The following is a 21,537-nucleotide window of genomic DNA, read 5'->3' as shown; positions in this document are numbered from 1 at the left end:
TCCATTGATGAAAGCATTTGCAAATATAAATGTTCCCCTAAGGAATGCATTAGCTTCATCCAAAAACTCTGGTATGTCAATCAATAAACATTCATTAAAAGCCAGGCACTGTTGCTTCGTGTTGTAATTATATTTGATGAGATTTTCTGCTTGTGTTTGTGATCTGTTCTTGGCCAGACCAAGTATATTATACAAAATGAATACAGGGCAATTTGGTGAGGAAAAGTGGGGGAATGTGGAAAGGCTTCATGCAGAAGGTGGCCACTGAAATGAGCCTTTTAAGGACACTAATGAGGATTCTAAGAGGCAGGGTTAAGGAGGGAGAATATGCATTCTAGGCATGGGGTCAGAACCATAAAGGAATTATTAACTTGGATTAAGGAGATGAAGGAGAGGGAGCTGGCCTAATGGATTGAGAACTGGCCTCTAAATCAGGAAGACCTTGATTTTTAAGCCCCTCCCCGGACACACACATTCAAAATCACTGAGCCCCAGGCAAAAACTCTCTTTAGAAGCAAACTTATCAAAACCGTGGCTGATATGCGTAGGCTCTCCAAGCCCACTAAATCTCAAACCGGAAAAAAACCCAAAAAACAAAAGTCTTACAAACCCTATACTTTCAGCTGACGATTGAGACTGTTCTGCCATAGCATCCCAGATTTAGATCTGGAGCCCAACTCCTCTATATTTACAGAGGAAACAAGGTATAATGATTAAGCTGGTAAGTAGTGAAGTAGGATTTGAACTCAGTTCGGGGCTTCCCCCTGGTACTACTCTGATTGCGCTGCTTCAGAAGGAGCCACCATCACCCCCGAGTGGCCTGCTCCACAGGGTTAGTTTGTATCCGAGAGGCAGGCCCTCCCCAATCGCCCGGCTCGGGTTAGCGGGGAAAGCTGCCTTCAGTTTTACCCCAGACCCAAGGGGGGCGCGCAGGGCGGGCCGCGGACCAGCAGCGCACGAGCAAGCAATCCGGATCGGTCCTGGGGAGGCTAGCTGGACCGGAGCTGGAAGGAGGCGCCGCGCGGTTTGACCCCGTCCGCGCTCCGTACCACCCGCTGAGCCGGCGGCGGGATCATGGCCGCCGCCGCCGCCGCCGCCGCGGCCCGACTGGTAACGGAGAAAGTTTCCCAACATTCCGGTCTCTGTTAATTCCTAGTCCGCTGCGGGTCCGGTCCCCGCCCTACGCGGCGTAGGCCTCACTTGGGGCCCACCTCTTTAAGCCCCCGGAACGCCAAGACATCCAGGCCCAGCCGAGTGGAGCAGGCGGGCCCCAGCAGAGCCAGGTAGGAAGAGGCGGCGACTGGGGGTCCCGGGCAGCCCCAGCTCCTCTACTCCGGCGGCAGCCCCTACCTCCGCCCTCCCCCAGAAGCCCCCGGACCTGGGGTCCCCCCCTAAAGAAGGACGTCGGGCTTCGGCCCAGAGTACTGGCCCGGGGACGTCCGGCCCCCTGACGCGCGTGGGCCGCGAGACGCTGGGGAAAGACCTCGGGGCGGGAGGCAGTAGGGGATGAGGAGCTGGAGCTCGATCGGGATCGCGCAGTCACTTCACCTCGTGTTAGATGTTTCCACATCTAAAAGATGGAGTTAACATTGGTAGCACTACTGAGAAAAGCGCGATTGTACAGGAGTGACAGAACAACGCAAGTTTCTATTGTGGGACTTGATGGTCCCTGAAGAAGGGAGAGAATTTGGGTTTTTCTTGGTCTCTGCGGGAACAATCGACTTTGCAGCCACTCATTTCACCTGAGAGGGGCCAGTTCTCCCCCCCCCCCCAAAAAAAAGAACGGGTGGGAACCTGATATTTCCGGGTGTTGGTATTAGTACTTTCACTTTCTCTTTGCCCCAAAAGCTTTTTCTAACTTAAAACTCCCCTGAAACTTTAGAATGCCTTGTACCTAATGATGAGGAAGCTGCAGGGGCTTTTAGGCTGGGGAGCTTTTATTGAAGCGAATTGCCTTGGCTCTGGAAGGGTAAACTGAAACTCTTCAGTTTCTTCAGAAAGGGACAGAGGAAGCCTCCCTTCCTGGAACAAACTAGGAATAAGTACTGCCTAGTTCTCTCCTTTATTTCCCAAGATTGCTTCTTGTCTTGTATTTTAATTATCCATGTACATATCTTAGGGCTGGGATTCTCAAACTTTTTGGTCTCAAGACCCACTATCAAAAATTATTGAGGAGACAAAAGAGCTTTTGTTTATATTACTATATTAGAAGTAAAAACTGATACAAATAGGCTGTTTTTATGAAAAATAAGTATGTTTTCCAAAACAAAGAAAATTGTAAGAAAAGTGGTATTGTTTACTTATTTTTACAAGTCTCTTGAAGGTCTGGCTTAATAGAAGACAGCTGGATTCTCATGTCTGTTGCAATATGTTGTTTTGGATGAATATATGAAAAAGTATGAAAAATCCAGGCTCCCACAATTATGTAGCTGGAAAAGGGAAACCGAGTATTTTAACAGAGATAACAATGTGATATTATTATAAAAGTAATATTGACCTTTTGGACTCCTAAACTGATTTCATGAGTGTGAACATCATTTTGAGAAACAGTGTCTTAGGACAAATTTTTGTCTTTTATCCTAGGCTCTCTAGGCTTTAGGGTCCTCCAGATAATGGATGATATGGTTAGGACTGTGGGTTGTTTCTAGCAGCTGAAATTGGAGGTTATAGGGGAGAAGGTGTTGTTCCTTATCCCTCCAAGACTATATCTCTAGTGGAACGGTCTCTCAGAGCCTTTCTTTCCTTAGCATCCAACCTAAACCCAGGCCATTCTGTCTTGTGGTTATCTCTTTTCTCTCCCTCCCTCTTCCCATCCCCTCCCAGCTCCCTATCCCCAGCTGAATTTATCCCAGGAACTGAGATTTCTGATTAGAGCTCTTGCACTTAGTGTCCAATACACCACACATAATCACAGAATTTGAGATTTGTAAGTGACCTCAGCAGTCCTCCAGCCCAACTCACTGACAGAAACAATCTCCACTAGTTGTTTGGCCTCTGTTTAAAAAACTCCTGGGGAGGTGAACCCACCACCTCTTGAGGTAGTTCATTCTACTTTTGGATAGCTCTAATTGTTAGAAATTTGTGACACTTAAACATAAATTTGCCCCTTTGAAATATCTTTCTTTTCATTTTTTTCCTTTTATTTTCTCTTCTTTCTTATGAGCACAAGTTTTATTCAGAAATCTGAATGACTGAACACTCATCACTACAGACCTGTGAAGAAAGATATGAAATCAACCAACACCTAGCAATGTTTTAAAAAAATAATCAGAACTGAGAAATAGAAAGTGCAACTTTCATCATGACCATTTAGTTATGTTTGTAATAGTTTCCCCACATCCTCAATCTTTTTCTTCCATACTCTAATTACTTAAACACTAGAAAATTTGGCTTCTTCCTGGAGAAACTGAATCCATGGCCACCACTCTAGTACTGAGTTCCTGAAAACTTGGGCCTATAGGAAGAAGGAGTAGACATATTCTGTTCTTCACTGACATTTCCATACTGTCTTTTTGTCACCTTTGCTCAGCAATCTTTCCTCTTTTGACTTTCACATCATTTTCTTATATAGCCTCATTGTCCAAAAGTAAAGGCTTCCAGGTCATTCTCCTTTCCACCTAGTGGAATTCAATGTCTTATTTGTTATTTTCCTCTTTTAATCTAACCTGTATTTTACTTTAAAAAGATTAAAAATTTAATTTTCTCTCTCCTACATTACCCCACCCCCCAAAAAAATAAAGGAAAAGACAATCCTTGTAAGAAGTCAGCCAAATGAATTTTACCATATGGCCCATATCCAAACATATGCATTACATTCTCCATACTAAATCTATCACCTCTCTCTTAGGTGGCAGACTTCTCAGGAAAGAGGTAGATTGCATGTTTTATCTCTTTTCAGTTTCTACCATTATTCCTTGTTCTGTCCTCTGGGGCCAAACAGAACAAATCTAATCCCTTTCCTACATGACAGCCTTATATTTGAAGAAAACTATCATGTATCTGCTGCAACTTCTCTTCTATAGGCTGAACATACCCAGTTTCTCAAAAATGTCATATGATATAGGCTCAACCTTCTTCTAGGCACTCTCCATCTTATTATTCTATTTCTTAAAACTATAGTGCCTGAACCTAAACTCATTATTGCAGATATAGTTTGATGAGAGCAGTATCATGCACAGTGGGGATCTCCCTTCCCTCTTTCTGGAAGTGATGCCTAGATTCTTAATGCAGCCTGCATTAGCATTTTGGGTGCTGACTGTTTAGGCTTTCACTTCACTAAAATTCATAGATCTTTTGCAGAACTACTTTCTAACCATTTCTCTTCGATCTTATTCTTGTAAAGTTGAACTTTTTCTAAAAATCCTTACCTTCCATCATAGAATCAATGTTGTATATTGATTCTAAGGCAGAAGAGTGGTAAGGGCTAGGCAATGGGGTTAGGTGACTTGCCCAGGGTCACACAGCTGGGAAGTATCTGAGGCCAGATTTGAACCCAGGACCTCCTGTCTCTAGGCCTGGTTCTCACCCAGCTGCCCCTGAACTTTTTTTTTTTTTAAACCAAAGTGCAGGTCTTTACATTTATCCCTAATGAATTTCATCTTATTGGATTCATTTCATGCTTTAATCTTTAAGAGCCTTTGGATCCTAAATTCATCTAGTGTGTTAGTTATCCCTCCCAGCTTGGCATCATCTGAAATTTGTTGCACATACTGTTTATGTATACTGACAAGAATATTAAATGGCAAGTGTTTACTGTATGACTGAATTACATAGATGTAATTTTTTGTTTGTTTAGTAGATATGTCATGACTTCAAGTAACTATTCTCTTCAGTAGTACAAATTGTGATCCTTATGAACACTTATGAAACATTACCATGTTTCGGGAACTATGCAAGGCCCTGGGAATGCAAAGATAAAAACTGTCTCTATTGTTAAGGAACTTCTTTTGGAAGAGGGAAAAATGCACAAAAACCTTATATGCCAAAAAGGAATTATACAGTAGGATAAGAAGCAAAAAAAAAATTTTGATGAGGAGATGGGAAGGAGATGGAATAAGGAGAGCATTCACAACTAGGGAAATGCAAAAACCCTTAGGTAGGAGAGGACACTTGAGCTAAGCTCTGAAAAAAATTCAGGGTTTTTGGAGGCACTGCTGAGGAGGGAGTCAATTCTACATGTGGTGGAGTTAATAGTTAATAATTCGAGAGAATATTCTATATGAAGAACAAGTGGTCTGGTTTGACTACAATAGAGAGTGTGTGAAGGAGGGTATCGTGCAGTCAATTTGGAAAGGGAGGCCAGAACCAGATTGTAAAGACCTTTAAATACCAATCAAGAAAGCTTGTATTTTATCCCAGAGGCAATTGGAAGCCAGTGGAGATTCTTGAGGAAAGAGAGTGAAGTTAGGCCTGTGCTTTAGGAATATCTGTTTGGCAGCTCTTTGAATGAATTAGAGCAGGAGAGTGTCTGAAGTTAGGGAGACTAATTGGGAAGCTCTTAAAATAATGTGGCCAAAAGATGATGAACTACAGTATACACTTAGTTTACTGGGTCTACTCAGTAGTTGAGTGATTTTTCCCAGGGTCACATAGGCAAGTGTAATTGTGAGGCTAGATGTGAACATGGGCCTTTGACTCCAAGGACAGCTTTGTCCACTGTACCGTACTGGCTCTCAGACTTGTTACTATAAATCAATGAAAAATAGAAAATTTTCTTTTTTTTTTCTTTTTCTTATTGTCAAGAAAAAGATTAAAACAACATATAAGTAGGGGATTATTCGAAGTAGTATGTTTAGGAAACTAACAGAGCTCAACTCATTTTATTACTGAAACAAATAAAATGGCAACTTTTTGATAAATATTTAGCCTCTTAAAATCTTAATTGAACATACAAAAGCAAAGTAACTAAAGAATGATTCTACGAGAGACATCTGCAATTCCTTCTTGGACAAGTATGTCATTTCCATGAATGTTTTATAGCTGGCATCCAAAGATGACAGATGAGACCAATCTAGGCTTAGCAGATTATGTCACATGGTGGGCACATTTCTCCCAGCCAAATGGCCAACTCTGGATTGCTAATTACATGGTGACCTGCTGTTTCTTTTTTGTGTCCATCTTAGTAGAGAATTTCAGATATGCTGATCATAAGCTAGATCTCAGAAGATTTTTCCCCTTAAGTTTTAAACTGGTTGGTAGTTTCTATAGATTTATTGTCACTATAAGCCAAAAAACTGTCCTATCCAACATCAGTCTGTTCCTGTGAAATAATCTTACAGTTTTTAAAATTGCTATCCAACATATATTTAAATTATTTTTCAATCATCCATTTTAAGTTCAGACCTTGTCATTTTGAAATACAGCTTACAAGGCATTTCAAGTAATAACATTTAATTTTGTATTAAAAATTAATAATGATGATGCTGAAAATTTTTATTATTGGAAATAAAATTAAAGTTGTTTTATAACAGAAATTAATTTAGGCATCTTGGAAACAATGACACAGTTGTTCGTTTAAAAGTTGGAAACTGGCTTTGATAATTGAAGGATATTGTCGTAATAAAGTCAGAATTGTAAAGATAATTGTGGAACAACTTTATGGGTTGAGTAGACTTAATGTATTAAAACCATTTTTTTTGCATTTTTGTTAATTTAAAGTCTTATTTTAAGAGCCAATAATTGCATAGAACCCGAGAGACCTCATAAAAACAATATAAGGTAATTTTAAGAAGAGTTTCTATAAATATAAAATATTTCCTTTCAGAAAACATTTACTCATTTGTGAAAATAGAAGTGTTATTGATATCTTTCTTTGTGAATTTTCCTAGAAGTCTTTTATTATAAACCTTGTTCTTCATAGACATAAATTGCACCTTAGCTAAGACTTCCAGGTATATACTGTTGGTTCTAGGGAGTACCAGATATTAAATGTATGATGAGAACAGCTCTTGCCCTACTACTGGTGTCAGTAATATAGTAATCTAATTATAAGTAAAACTCTTTATTTAAATAAAATTAACAAAGGTAGCAAGGTGGAGTTAGGAGGACCCAAGTTCAAATCCAGCATTACATACTTAATAACTATGTTACTTACTCTGGGCAAGTATTTTAATTTCTGCCTATCTCATTTTCTCATCTGTAAAATGGGAGATGATTAATAGCACAGATTCTGAGGTGTAAGGATAAAAGGAAATAATATTTATAAAGGGCTTTTGAAACCTTAGAGACTTGAATAAATACTAGCTATCATAGCAATACCCAACATTTGCAAAGTACTTTACTACCTAATCTCTTTTTATTGATTACTACCATATATACCTCAGTACTTCAAGGCAGTATTTGGAAATAGCTATGTGTTTGATGTAGTGTTGGACTTGCAGTCAGGAAGATTTTTATTTAGAATCTGCCTCAGAGATACTTCCTAAGTGGTGTGACCTTGGCTATAGCACTTAACTACTGTTAGCATAATTTTCTTGTCTGTAAAATAAGGATAACAGTAGTGCATACCTCATCACAGAGTTATTGTGAAGACCAAATGAAGTAACATATGAAAAGTGCTTAAACCTTTATACGTGTGTGTGTACACACACATATAAAGCTTTAAATGCTGACCATCACCACCACCACCACCACCACCATCATCATCATCATCATCAAGGATTTAGTTGGTCTGGATAGTCCCTCTATGCTGATTTCAAGTCCCTCAGATCCTTATTATATGATCTATGGAAGATGCTATAGTCAAAAAATTTGCAACATTGCAACTTGCTAATGAACTTCTTCAAACATAGCAAGCCAGAGTTCTCAGATGCTTTTTGAATGCATCTAATATAAAGCCTTTCCTGATGCTCTTACCTGCTAGTGCCTCCTCCTACCCCATTGTACCACATTTATTTTGTATATACTTAATTATATACATATTTCTTTTATTACAGTATAAACTCCTTTAGGGAAAGTATTTTTGCATTTTGTGTCCCTAGGATCCAGCATAGTGCCTGGCACATTGCAAATGCTGAATAAATGCTTGTTGATTCATTGACTTTGCAGAAATTGTACTTTATAGCCTTCAGGAATTCAGGGTCACCTTCTGCACCCTGATAGGGCATCAAAGTAATACTTGGCTGGAAGAGAGTACTAACATAAATTTAATAATATTTCCTTTTTGATAAATGTACACCCGTGCTAAATTATATTTCAAGAGAAACAATTTCATCTTATGTTACCTTATTTGTACAATGTAAAAACTACCTTGAAAACAAATTTTAATGTACACAAATCCTTTTTTTTTCCTTTAGGTCTTCAAGAAATAAGATTTCAATCTGAGGAAATGTCAAAGTAGCAGCTTGCTGATACCCTGGATTTCCTGGATGCAGTGCAGTGCAAACGATTTTTATAGTGTGGAAAAAGAGCCTTAATTGCCAGTTTACATGTGTAGATCACTGCGTTACTGTATTAGTCATTGTCTCTATACAGCAATGACAAGACTGGAGGAAGTAAATAGAGAAGTGAACATGCATTCTTCAGTTCGATATCTGGGCTACTTAGCCAGAATCAATCTATTGGTAGCAATATGTCTAGGTCTCTATGTAAGATGGGAAAAGACGGCAGATTCCCTAATTCTGGTCATCTTTATACTTGGCCTTTTTGTTCTTGGGATTGCCAGCATTCTTTATTATTATTTTTCAATGGAAGCAGCAAGCTTAAGCCTCTCCAACCTTTGGTTTGGATTCTTGCTTGGTCTCCTCTGTTTCCTAGATAACACACCTTTTAAAAAAGATGTCAAAGAAGAAGTAACTAAGTATTTGCTCCTGACTTCCATAGTATTGAGGATATTATGTGCTTTGGTGGAGAGAATTTGTGGTTGTATTCGTCACCGACCCACCTTATTGACCACAGTTGAATTCCTTGAACTGGTTGGATTTGCTATTGCCAGTACTACTATGCTGGTGGAAAAGTCTATGAGTGTTATCTTGCTTGTAGTAGGTTTGGCGATGTTGATTATTGACCTAAGAATGAAGTCATTCCTAGCAATTCCAAATTTGGTGATTTTTGGCATCTTATTGTTTTTTTCTTCATTGGAAACTCCTCGGAATCCAATTGCCTTTGCATGTTTTTTTATCTGTCTAATTACTGATCCTTTCCTTGACATCTATTTTAGTGGACTTTCAGTTACTGAAAGGTGGAAACCCTATTTGTATCGTGGAAGAATTTGTAGAAGATTTTCTGTCATTTCCATTGGCTTTATTGAGCTTACTTTTTTTATTCTTTCAGCTTTCAAGCTTGGGAGTCCTTATCTCTGGTACTTCGTAATACCAGGCTTTTCTATTTTTGGAATTTTTTGGGTGATTTGCCATGTTATTTTTCTTATAACTCTTTGGGGGTTCCATACAAAATTAAATGACTGTCATAAAGTTTATTATACTCACAGGGCAGATAATAATAGCCTTGATAGAGTAATGGCATCTAAAGGAATGCGGCATTTTTGCTTAATTTCAGAACAATTAGTTTTTTTTAGTCTTCTTGCAACAGCAATTTTGGGTGCAGTATCCTGGCAGGTAAGTTAATATTTATCAATTTTCTCTTGTATAATTGTATTATTTTAGCATGATATTTTAAAAAATGGCAATTTAAATAGTTTAATTTCAATACAATAAATATTAGCCACTCACAAAAATGAAAAATGATAGAATTCTCTCCTACTAGAAAGCTATACATGTACATAAGTAGGCATTATGTAAAATAATACATGATAGTTACATAAAGGAGTTATATATTTAGTAATACTAACTGGGGCAGTGAAAGAATGTTTCCTGTTGAAGGTGATTTGTTGAATTGGCTAAGAATTAAGTAGTCAGAAAGAGTGAAAAATACTCCATGTTTACTTGGAGGCGATAGTAGGGTGTAAGTTTTCCAGTTTGATTAGTGTATATACATAGAAGGAAGTAGTTTAAAATAAGGTTGAAAAAACAAGCTGGCACAACATTCCACTAGCCTTGAACTTTATTCATTAGGTGCTAAGAAACTGTTGAAGGGTTTTGATATAGTTTCCTAATAGAGTTAGGACTGTTACATTGTAATGGGTAGAGTAGGAGTCAGGAAAGTTGCATTGGGAAATCTGACCTTCAATTCTGCCTCTGACACTTTCCAGATATGTATCATTGATAAGTCACTTAACCTCTACAAGACCTAGTTTCTTTTGTAAAATGGGCTAGTGTATATCTGCCTCAAAATTGTGATGCTCAGGTGAAATCATGTCTGTAAATGTACTCTGCAAACTCTTAACATACTATGTAAATAGTTATTATTATGATTAGTACCTCAATAATGTGAAAGATAGATTATAGGAGAATAGATTATGGAAGTAGTTATAAGGCTATTATAGTATTCCAAGCAGGTAGTAATAATATACTAAGTTAATTAAGAACTGTAGAGTGAAAGATCTTTATTTTCTGTATCCTAACTTTGGGCTTATAATTGAAAGAACAGTCTTGATAATATAAATCATCATCTTTCCCAGAAAACAACAAGCAATATTGTTTATTGAAAAGGTGCCTTGTACTTGACTTTTCTCTCCACATTCTTCTCTAAAAGTTTCAATGGGGGAAATACTGTGATTCTTTCTCTGAGGCCCTCCCACTTAACTTTAATGTAACATGACAGCAAATGTCACTTATCTTAGACCAATTGACACAAAAGGTATGCTTGACTTTTCCCTAAAGTGAGAAATTTCATTTCAATGCTATATACGTTGGTTACCTACTATGTGCTGCATATCAGTCAACAAGCATTTATTGAGTATCTACTGTGTGCCAGACTATGCCATGGGCAAAAACACATACTACTGGAAAAAGAATGTATCATATTTCTATCCTGTGCTGCTACACATAGCAATGTGTCAAAAATATTTGCTGTGGTGAAAAATCAAGCCAGAATATAAGATTGTTTCAATGATGTCATAGATACTTTTGAAGGAATTATTATTTTTTTCTTAATATCCATAAAGACCTTCCATCTGGTTAGTCTAATATTGCCAGGTAGACCATAGGATAATTGTCTACTATCGTTAGGAGAAACATTTTTAAATTCATTTTTGGATAAAAGAGAAACTTTACAAAAAAATATACTATCCTTTAGTTTTGCTTTTGCAATTAGTTTACATTTTGTCATTAACCTTAATTAAAGAATTAATTAAACAAAAATATATTAAGTATCTTTTAAATTTTGGATTTTAGCTTCCAGTAGAGGATATATATTGTGTACAAAAATAACTATATAGGCATACCTCAGAGATATTGCAGGTTTTGTTCCAGACCACTACAGTAAAGCAAGTCATATGAATTTTTTCACTTTCCAATACAAACAAAAGTTATATTTACACTATACTATAGTTTATTAAGTTGTAATAATGTTATGTCTAAAAAATGTAACTGCCTTAATTTAAAAATACTTTATTGCTAAAAAATATTAACCATCATCTGAGCCTTTAGTGAGTTGTAATCTCTTTGCCAGTTGGGGTGGGGGTGTCTTGTCTCTTGTGATTAATGGCTATTGCCTGATCAGGGAGGTGGTTCCTGAAGTTTGGGGTAACTGTGACACTTTCTCAAAACAACAATGAAGTTTGTCACATCAATTGCCTCTTCCTTTTTTAACTTGAACCTATTAGCCATTATAGCTTTATTTTTTGGCCTAATTTCAAAATATTGTTGAGTCTCATGGAATAGGGAGACCCAAGAAGAAGGAGAGATATAGATATATTTATCAGTTAAGTTCAGTATCTTATAACTTCAACATTAATTAAATTCAACATCAACCAAGTGAGGTTCATGGCACACCAAAACAATTACAATAACAGCATAAAGAATATTAACCATAGATCACCATAACATATATAATAATAATGTTTGAAATAGTGTGAGAATTTTCAAAGTGTAAAGACATGCTGTGAGCACATGCTGTTAGAAAAATGGCATCAGTAGACTTTCTCGATGCAAGGTTACTACAAACCTTCAATTTGTAAAAAATGCAATATCTGCAAAGCACAATAAAGTCAAGTGCAATAAAATGAAGTATGCCTATATTACATAATTTAGAATGGGCTGTTTGCATAGGACAGGTCTTAGAGCTTAGGGGTAGAATTAGTAACTACTATTAGGGAAAGGATGGGGAACTGGTTCCAAACTTTGGAGGGGAGGAGAGGCGAGGCAGAAACCATCTTTGCAATGCACAGAAACATGAGAGAACAAGACAGGGTTACAGAGTAATAGTTCAAATTGGCTGACTACATTCTGTCTGTTAAGAGGAGCTGAAGCCAAATTGTGTAAGATGTTGAATGTCAGGATAAGGTATTTGTATTTTATCCTGTTGGCAATGGAGAGGTTTCTGGAAGAGTTTTGAACATGAGAGCCAAATTCAGCCCTATTAGGAAAGTTATTTTTGGCAGCAGTGTGTAGGATTTATTGAAGAGAGGAAAGACTGGAAGTAAAGAGAGCAATGAGGAGGCTATTTTAAGTGTGATGATAAGAGATTGAAGCCTGAATTCGGTTGCTCAGTGTGGACAAAGAGGGATTGGGATGGTAGGAAAAAAGGAGAGGATAACTGTTTTAAGAATCAAAGATGATAGGTCATTTGACTAGTTAATTAAAAAAGTAATAGTATAATAGCTTAGAGAAGTTAGGAGGTTTTCAGGGGAGTAAAGTTTAGTTTTGGATTTATGAGTTTGAGATGTCAACAAGACATTCATATGAAAATGTTCTGCTAACAGTTGGAAAATAGGACTTGTAGATAAGGAAAAAAGTAGATGTGGAAATAGATTTCTGATTCATTCATGTAGAAGAGATAATTGAAGTGAAAGAAGCTTTTGTTGAGATTGAAAAGAGGGTATAAAAAAGTACCAGTGGAGTGAGCCTTGGGGGATGCCCACATATACTTTGTGGGCTGAAGAAAAAAGAAGCAGAGAAGAAACCTGAAAGGAGCATCATTAATAGAGTATTGAGAATTTCAAGGACAGAGGGTGTGGTAGCAACTTCATCAACTATGACAAGATGTGTTAAATTATCAAAACCTAAAGAAAATCAGTGACATGTAAACATCTGTGAGAATGGTTCCTTCTTCAACTAAGGGACCCCAATTCTGGGCTCACACTGACTAGATTTAATTCTGGGAAAGCCTGACCTCTAAAAGAGGGTATCAGACTGTTCTTGAACTTTTTGGCTTCTTACATTTATATCCTAGAGTTGAACTCTAGGGAAAGTCTCCAAAGCAAATCTTAAGAATAGCTTATTTCCAAGGCTTCCTCAAAAAGGGATTTATAGAATTCCTTCTAGAAAAGTACTCAATGTAAAAAAATAGATAATTTATAAACCATTTTTTTATCTCTTCCATCACAAAAATATTTAAAACACAAAAAGACTCATAAGCGCACATTGACAGATACAACACGGAACAGTAATCCATCATTACTATTGTACTTTCCTATAGAGGTTGCTACTTAAAACATGAAACACTTTATATAGGGTCTCCTGAACACATATGTCATTTCACATCTTGAAACTCAGTCTGTTCAAAAATGAATCCTCATTATCTTTCCCCTTATCTTTCCCACTATCTCCCTCTCTTTTTCCCTTCCCCCTCTCTGTCTCTGTCTCTCTTCCCTTCCCCCCGCCCCCAGTTCTGTCTTCAAAACATTGATTTCTTGTTTCTGACCCCTTCTTGCCTTTTACATTGCCATCACCTTGGTGTAGGCTGTTAGCACTTCATTCAGGGATTATTGTAATAAACCGTGGATTGTTCTTCCTGCTTCCTAAGTCTTTCCTCACTCCAGTCCCATCCACTCAGCTCTCAAATTGAACTTCCTAAAGCATGGGTCTGACTCTGTTACCACTGCTACCCTCTCTCTTTCAGTAAACTCCAGTGGCTCCCTTTTGTCTCCAGGATCAAATATGAAATCCTTTGGTTCTTAAAGTCTACTTAACACCTTACTCTCCTCCAACATACTCTATGCTGTCCAGTGACACTGGAATTATTGCTGTTCCTCACACAAGACCCTCCATCTCCTGACTCTGTATATTTTCATTGACTAACATCTGTGCCTGGAATGGCACCCCTCCTTATCTGTTCCTCCTGGTTTTGAGTCTCAGATAAAGTCTGAATTTCTTCAAGGAGCCTTTCATAGCCCTTAATTTTAATATATTCCTTCTGAAACTACCCACAATTTTTACATGTGTGTATGTATCTATATGTGTGTATCTTATAAATAATTGCTTACATGTCTCCTCCATTAAACTGTGCTTGCTTTGAGAGCAGGACTGTTTTTTACCTGTCTTTGTATCCCCAGTGCTCAGCATAGTGCCTAGATCTGCATTGTTTGAGCAGACCACAAGAGGTCCATAATTTTTGGCAGGCTAGGGCATGCCACGTGGATTATTCTGCGAGTGGTCATCTCTGGGAAGTCCCTTCTGCTGGGAAATTTGTACCCAGAGTTAGGAGCTTTCAACTCCCGAGATTGCTTCCAAAACTAGGAGCATCCATCTCAGGATTGTTGCTCATATCACCTGTACTTAGGGAAGAAAAAACAGAAGGAACTCCTGGGGCCATAAGATCTAGTATCATATGTCATGTCCTCCTACCATGGAATGTGAAAGGAGAATTTGAAGAGGCCTAATGCTTGAGGGAGGTGGGAAATAGAGACATTTTCTACATAAGAAAGAAGTCACTCTTCAGTGGGAGAAGAGATGATTGTCTTAGTAGTGTTATCCATCTTCCTTTAGATCACATTTCTCACCTTTAGTTGAGCTGCAACTTATCCATACTCTTCCCCAAGCCAGTCAGTTCTGAAAGTACCCCCTCAAAAAGTGTAAATGCTTGCTTATCATCCATTTTCCAGACCTCTGGCATCTTTATTGGTGTTTGAGAGGAACTATATAGACAAAAACTAGATGACCTAATATTCTAGGCAAAAATTGATGACAAAAGTATTTTTTTGTCTTAATAATTTAACTGATGTGAGGAATGTGGCATTGGAAACATCTTCTATCCATTCAGATTGTCACATTACAGTCTCTGAGCATCATTTAGGATGAGGAGACATTGAATGAACTCCAATTCCAGTCAAGGCAACAGGTATTTACTATTCCAGGCCCTGTGCTAAGTGCTGGGGGCCCAATGAAAAGCAAATATAGCTCTATCTCTTAGGAAGCTTATATGAATGAAACAACATTGCAAACAAGAGAAATGCAGCATAAATTGGAAATTATTTCAAAGTGAAGATAGCTAAATATTAAAGGGAATCAGAAAAAAGCTTCTTGCAGAAAGTGTGATTTTAGTGGAGATGGAGCTTGTGGGTCCTAGCTATATATCAAAATGCTCTATCTTGGAAAAAGGGCTGCTTGACAAGGAACTTGGTGCCACATCATTCAGACAACCTATTTCTTGGTGAGGATTTCATACTAGCAGAGAGCATTTGTAAAAACAAAAAATGGAAATAATGCTAATTAAATTAATGTATGTATAATAAAAATATATAAATTGTGGAGAAACTTAATTATATTTTGTGTTTGATATGATTATAAGTCTTTTCTGAAGGAAAATTTAGAGTCTAGACCCTTTAATATTTGTGGTATTAAAATGAAGGAAATTCTTTACTTAGATTAGAATTAGTTAAGAACTATTACTGCTGCCCACTGCTATCTACTGCCTTTAAAAAAGATAATTCAGATTTTGTAATTATAATGATCAAATCTTATTTCTAAGATTAGTTGGGAAAATATGTTTTCCATCTTGTGTTGCAGAGGTGGATTGTCTGAAATGGAATATGGTGTCAGAGAGGTCACAATGTTAGTTTGCTTTGCTTTACTGTTGTTTTCCCCCCCTTTATTTCAGAGGGAAACTGTATGTTTGGAGATGACTAATCCATCAAAAGGTTCAAATAAAATAAAAAGACAGTTCAGAGCCAGTAGGAAGAAAAGTAAAAAAATGAAAAAACTGAATCTGAGTCAGTTGGAACAATTAGTGTTTGGTGGGAGTAGTGTGAAGGAAGTTATTAGTACCTTTTGTGGAAGTGAAAAATTGGGAATGCGGAGCTGGAGTAGCTGGGACTGCTGACCTGTCATTCAAATGAGAACATTCTTTTTAGGATGTGACCAGGAAAGATGGTTGGAAAAAAAGATCTGACCAACTGAAGTCTGGAGTCTCTTTGCTTTGGAGACAGAAAGGAGAAGAGTCTCTCTGGGCTTTTGAGACAGAAAGGAGTCTGAGGTCTCTTGACTTTTGAGACAGAAGAAAGAAGGACAAAAGTCCATCTCTCTCTGATTTCTCTGCTGTGATATAGTTACTGAACTTCCAGACCTATCAGCCCATTTTCCCAAACTGAACTATATTCCACAATCCTTCAACCTAAGAATTATTCTAGTATTAGGGAAACCCTCTTTCCTTCCATTTCCCTATCTTTCCCTTCTTCCCCAATAAAACCCTTACTTATTAATCTTAGAGAAGAGAAAGAGTATTTTATTTGAGACATCATAAAACTCAAAGTTGATTTAGAAAGACCAACAAAAGAAGCAATTAAAAGGGGAGGGAGGAAGGGAGGAAAGAGAGGAAGGAAGAAGCCCTGATCTTTAGTTATCATTTATCATTCAAATAATCCCTTATTACACTTTCTTAAAAGCAGCTGAGTATGAGATAGAACAAAAGGGGTCAGAAGTTGTAAAAAAGATTCTGTAACAGCTGATAGGTGGGAGAATGATAAATATGTATTTGGAGAATTGGCATGATAGCAGATAGGTTACTGAAAGAGTACTCCAGAAACTTTTTTTTTAAGCCTTGCTCCAACTAATCTATATCATAGTTTGTAAATAGAAAATTGGAATAATTTTTGGGCCAAATTAGCAAACTTTTAACTTTAAGGAAAAAAGTGAGTACTACATATTGAAGGGTCCATTCTTACTTCTCTTTGCCCTATCTAAAGTAAGCCTATTTATTTCATAGATACTTTACCTAATCAAACAAGTAAAGTATAGCGTCAAAATTGAACAAAAGTTTTTTTTACTATAAGTGTAATAAACATCAACCAAAATGAGCATTTTTATATAAGTATAAAATAAATTCAACACAGGCATAAAGAGGAAATGAAAAGTCAACATAGAAACTTAAAATAATTATGAGCGATGAAAACTTCTCAGAACTTTTCCTTTGAAAAACAAAGAGCCTACTTTGAAAGATAACATTGTTAATCCTGGCATATTGTAATTGATTTTTTAATAAACTAGAAATCCAAACTAGTTTAATCTTCTTAACTGATGTCAAGACATTTATCTTAAGTGTTAATGAATAATTAGTTTTTGGTAATATGGACAAAAGAACCTTCCTTAATCCTTGTTTCAATTAGAAGATGTTTCTGATGAGGGTATTGTCCAAGTGTTGCTTAGACACCCACCTAATATTCTTAACATATTTTTTTTAACTAGGCTTCTGATTTCATCAGTATAGAGAACTCCTAATGAGAACGTTCCTCTAGCAATGCAGATCCAGTTGTACTACTAGACCACTTACAGTATTGAGATTGTTGGTCAAGCAGGGCCACACTTTCAGGATGTATCATAGGAAGAACAGGACCAAGGATCCTCCTGACTCTGAGACCAGCTCTCCATCTGTTATATGCCTGGCTACCACTTTTCCATATTGGGTACTCTTAAAAGTTGACAGCTACAGTTCCTTTTTCCATTTGGTCTCATGTATAACATGGTTCCATTTGAAGACAGGCCCATTTGAATTCACATGCTTGAAAATGAAATATTTCAGAGATACCTGATTCTATGTGTAGCTACTTCATCAACACAGATTATGTTCCATCCTATTCCTTAGTCACTTGCTGTTTTTAAGTTATTAACTTTTGAAAGTTTTCTTATTGAAATTATGTTTTAAAACATGTTTTAAAATATCTGTCTAAAAGCATATATATGCATATAATAATATATATGCTTTCATATACATGGGGCATTTATTTCATATCTCATACTGATATCTAACATATGGGACATGGATCTACTGAAACAGTATAGATGAAATAGCTTAATTAACTAAAAGTCCCTCTAAGGCTGGACATTTGGTATGTTGTCCATGCCTTTGGAATTTCAGTCCCTGGTGTGTCTATATATGCTTGCCAATGGCATAAGGTACTAAGACCCATCTGTTTGTTCCTTCTTTGCCAAAGTGTTGGTTTTCAGATTCTATTATTAGCTTTAACTTTGTAGTTAGATATGTAAATATGCCCAAAGGTTCAGTGGGAATGTCATATAAATACTAGTTGATGATAATGTGAACTGCTCTTCTCTTAATTGAAGCCCATAGTAACTGCCTGTGGCAGAAGGTTCTGGCATACCAAGTGTTGCTTGTCCCTTCTGTTTTCTTGTTCTGAATCCTTTTGTATGGCTGTTGTGAGACTGTTATGCATGACTATAAAACCAGGAGGCTGATACCTTAAACTAATCTTATTTGGTACCCCCAAATCTTATAGAATTTAGTTATTTTACATTTTTTTATGATTAAAATTCTTCAGCCAATGAAATAGCTAAGTGGAAGAATTGAGCTGGCTATAGATATGTGATGGACCAGGAGTCATATCCAACCTCAGACACTTAATTGTGTGAGCCTTGGGCAAATCACTTAACCTCTGTCTACCTTAGTTTCCTTATCTGTAAAAATGATAATAGTATTTCCCTCTCAGGGTTGTGAGGTTAAAAAATGATAATAACTGCAAAGAGCTTTGTAGACTTTATAAATTTATATGAAAATGCTAGTTTATTATTGTTATACATGTTGTTGTCTTACATGTATTAAATACCTACTCAGCATTTAACATATAGGAGGCATTTCATAAATTTGTGATGAAGTAAATACATGGATTTACCATGTTGACAAAAATTATACATCCATATCTTTTTATTCTCTTAAAACTGTAATATATGAGGCAAAGAATAAAATTTCTACTATAACCCATATTTATTATGCTGAGTAGAATTGTGTTCCAGATTAGCTTTCTACCTTTTCAGAATGATGCTAGAAATGTAGAAAAAGTGGGGAAAGGTTAAGAGTCACAGCCCTTTAGACTAGAATGACTTGCTTTTAAGTCATTTAAAAATGTAAGCACTTAAGTTTCAAAATATTCTTTCTCATATTTTATACAATATGTAACAATTCCATATAATATATTAATGATATTAATATAAGCATCATGTCCCAGGAAGATTCTGGCTTATTACTGCTTTGGAAAGATGGATTATTCAATATTTTCAAATGCATAGAATTCTTTATATTCACTTTGATCTTTTTCTCAGATCACCAGTTGTTCTGAAGATTTTTTTCTTTCTAGCTAGACACAACATATTCCCAATTGATTACTTTTATTTAAAAAACCCCATTAAAGCTATTTAGTATATAAAAGGTGTAGTGAAATATTTATTAAACTCAACTGACATCAAAAAATGGGAAGAGAATAAGCATTTATATAACAACTACTATATGCCATATTAACTCATTCAATTTTTACAACAGCCTTGTAAGGTGTATAATTATCATCATTTTACAGTTGAGGAAACTGAGGCAAACAGTGTAAGTGATTTGCTGAGGGTAGAGCTAATAAGTGTCTAAGTCTGCATTTAAATTCAAGACTTTATTGACTTCAGGCTCAGGGCTCTTACCATCATCATCTGCCTCTAGTAGAAGAAAATAGAACATAAAAATGATTATATGTAAAGCAATGAATCTTTATTGTGTATAGCTTGGTTTTTTAAAAGATTATTTACCAATTTGTTTCATTAAAATTTCCAGGTATCTCTCCCTTTCTCTTCCTTCCCCTCACCTTACAAGGCATCATCCAAGAAAAAATATGTATATATAAATTATGTATTTTATGTTTCTGTTAATCAGTTCTTTCTCTAGAGCTGGACATGCATAAGATATTCTTCAGATATTGTTTCTGCAATTTGTTCAAACATTTCCCAATTGGTGGAAATCCCTTCAATTTCCAGTTCTTTGCCACCACAAAGAGATCTGCTACAAATATTTTGGAACATATAGATTCTTTTCCTTTTTCCCTGATCTCTTTGAGAAACAGACCCAACAGTAGTATAGCTGAGTCAAAGGGTATGACCTACAATAGTCCCAGAGTACAATTAGAACTCAGGGCTCCCCTCTTCTAGAACTGGACTTAATTGTTCTTCATAGTTCTAAAAGTCTTTTCTGGTGAATAGTTTTTTGTTGCCTGTTTTGTTTAGTAATATTTTCAAAATGTATTCAGCAGTATCATTCCAAGTAATTTACATTAAAAAGCTGAAGCTTTCCATTAACTTCTGTTGTTTCTTTTAAAACCTCATTTTGAATTTAAAATATTCCATTACAGCTGTTTGTTTCTTTGACTACACTGTTCATTGACTACATTGTTCATTGACTACACTGTTTTCTCCCTTATTTTATGGTTTCTTTTTAAAATTGTCAATAAGCAAACCTTATTATAGAATTTTTATATTTGTTTTATTGGAGAAGTGTAGGCATTTCTGAAGTATCAAGAACAAATGCACAGGAAAATAGAAAGAAAAATATTTTGGCCAGACACAAGAAAACACTCAGTGCTCCATTGCTATTTCTTACATCTAGACAAAAGGGATATTAAGAAATAAGATGTCTAGACAACAGATTCCAGAAATGTTTTTAAGTAATACTTAAAATAATACTTATATTGCCAAGTATACTCACAGACCTTCTCTTGGGTTTATTGATAATGTTGTTTGTTTGTTTGTTTGTTTTTGTAGAAACACTGAAGTATTTGCCTCAGTTACCCCAGGGAAAACCAAGCAGTTTAAAATCCCCAAGTACAGTTTACTCCCATTTTTGAAAAATTCAGTTTTATTTTATTTTCAATTATAGATTCTCTCCCACCTTATCCTTCTTCCTTTCATCACACATACTGTGGCTTCTTTGGTAATTTCCCAGCTGATGGACATCCCTTTCCAATTCTTTGTCACCACAAAAATTGCTTTTTTTTTAATGCATATTTTTATGCATATGGGTTCTTTTTCTTTGTTCTCTGAGGTTTAGACATAGTCAGGCTGTTGCCAGGTCAAAGGTTACACGCAGTTTACTAGCTTTGGGGTCATTGTTCCAGATTGCCTTCTAGAATGGTTGGGCTAGTTCATAACTCCATCAGCACTGCAATAGTATACCTATTTTCCCCATATGCCCTCCATTGTTTGTTGTTTTTCTTTTCTGTCATCTTAGCTAATCAGAGAGGTGTGAGTTGGTATGTAAATTATTTTAATTTGCATTTCTCTGTTTATTAGTGCCCATTTCCCAATACCTTTGATAAGTAAGACAAAGAAAAACTTGCTGCAAAGGGTTTTTTCCTCTCTTTCCTGCTTTTCTTCTAATTCTAGCTACACTGGGTTTTTTGTGCACAGTCTTTTAAATTTTATATAATCACAGTTATCCATTTTACTTTCTGTGAACCTCTCTGTTCTTGTCTGGTCATGAACTCTTTCCCTATCCATA

The 21,537-nt window shown here is 36.4% G+C and overlaps 1 protein-coding gene across 4 annotated transcripts in view; it reads left to right on the top strand.

Annotated features, from left to right (window-relative positions):
• The first annotated feature begins 497 nt into the window (after window positions 1–497).
• The window catches only part of TMEM168 (transmembrane protein 168), a 43,119-nt gene continuing 22,079 nt past the window's right edge, over window positions 498–21,537 (top strand). Inside the window, exons 1-2 of one of the 4 annotated variants that reach the window (XM_007504155.3) lie at window positions 498–721; window positions 8,295–9,554. In XM_007504155.3, coding sequence (XP_007504217.1) covers window positions 8,427–9,554 — 1,128 coding nt within the window. In that variant the 5' untranslated portion in view covers window positions 498–721; window positions 8,295–8,426. Of the gene's footprint in view, window positions 722–1,147; window positions 1,284–8,294; window positions 9,555–21,537 lie in introns of those variants that run through there. The other 3 variants (XM_001363612.5, XM_056799562.1, XM_056799563.1) reach the window with 3 other exon arrangements.

This window comes from Monodelphis domestica, chromosome 5 (assembly GCF_027887165.1).
Source record: "Monodelphis domestica isolate mMonDom1 chromosome 5, mMonDom1.pri, whole genome shotgun sequence".
Lineage (NCBI taxonomy): Eukaryota > Metazoa > Chordata > Mammalia > Didelphimorphia > Didelphidae > Monodelphis > Monodelphis domestica.
Note: the sequence above shows the minus strand (reverse complement) of the source record. Positions and strands in the feature narration are given on the sequence as shown.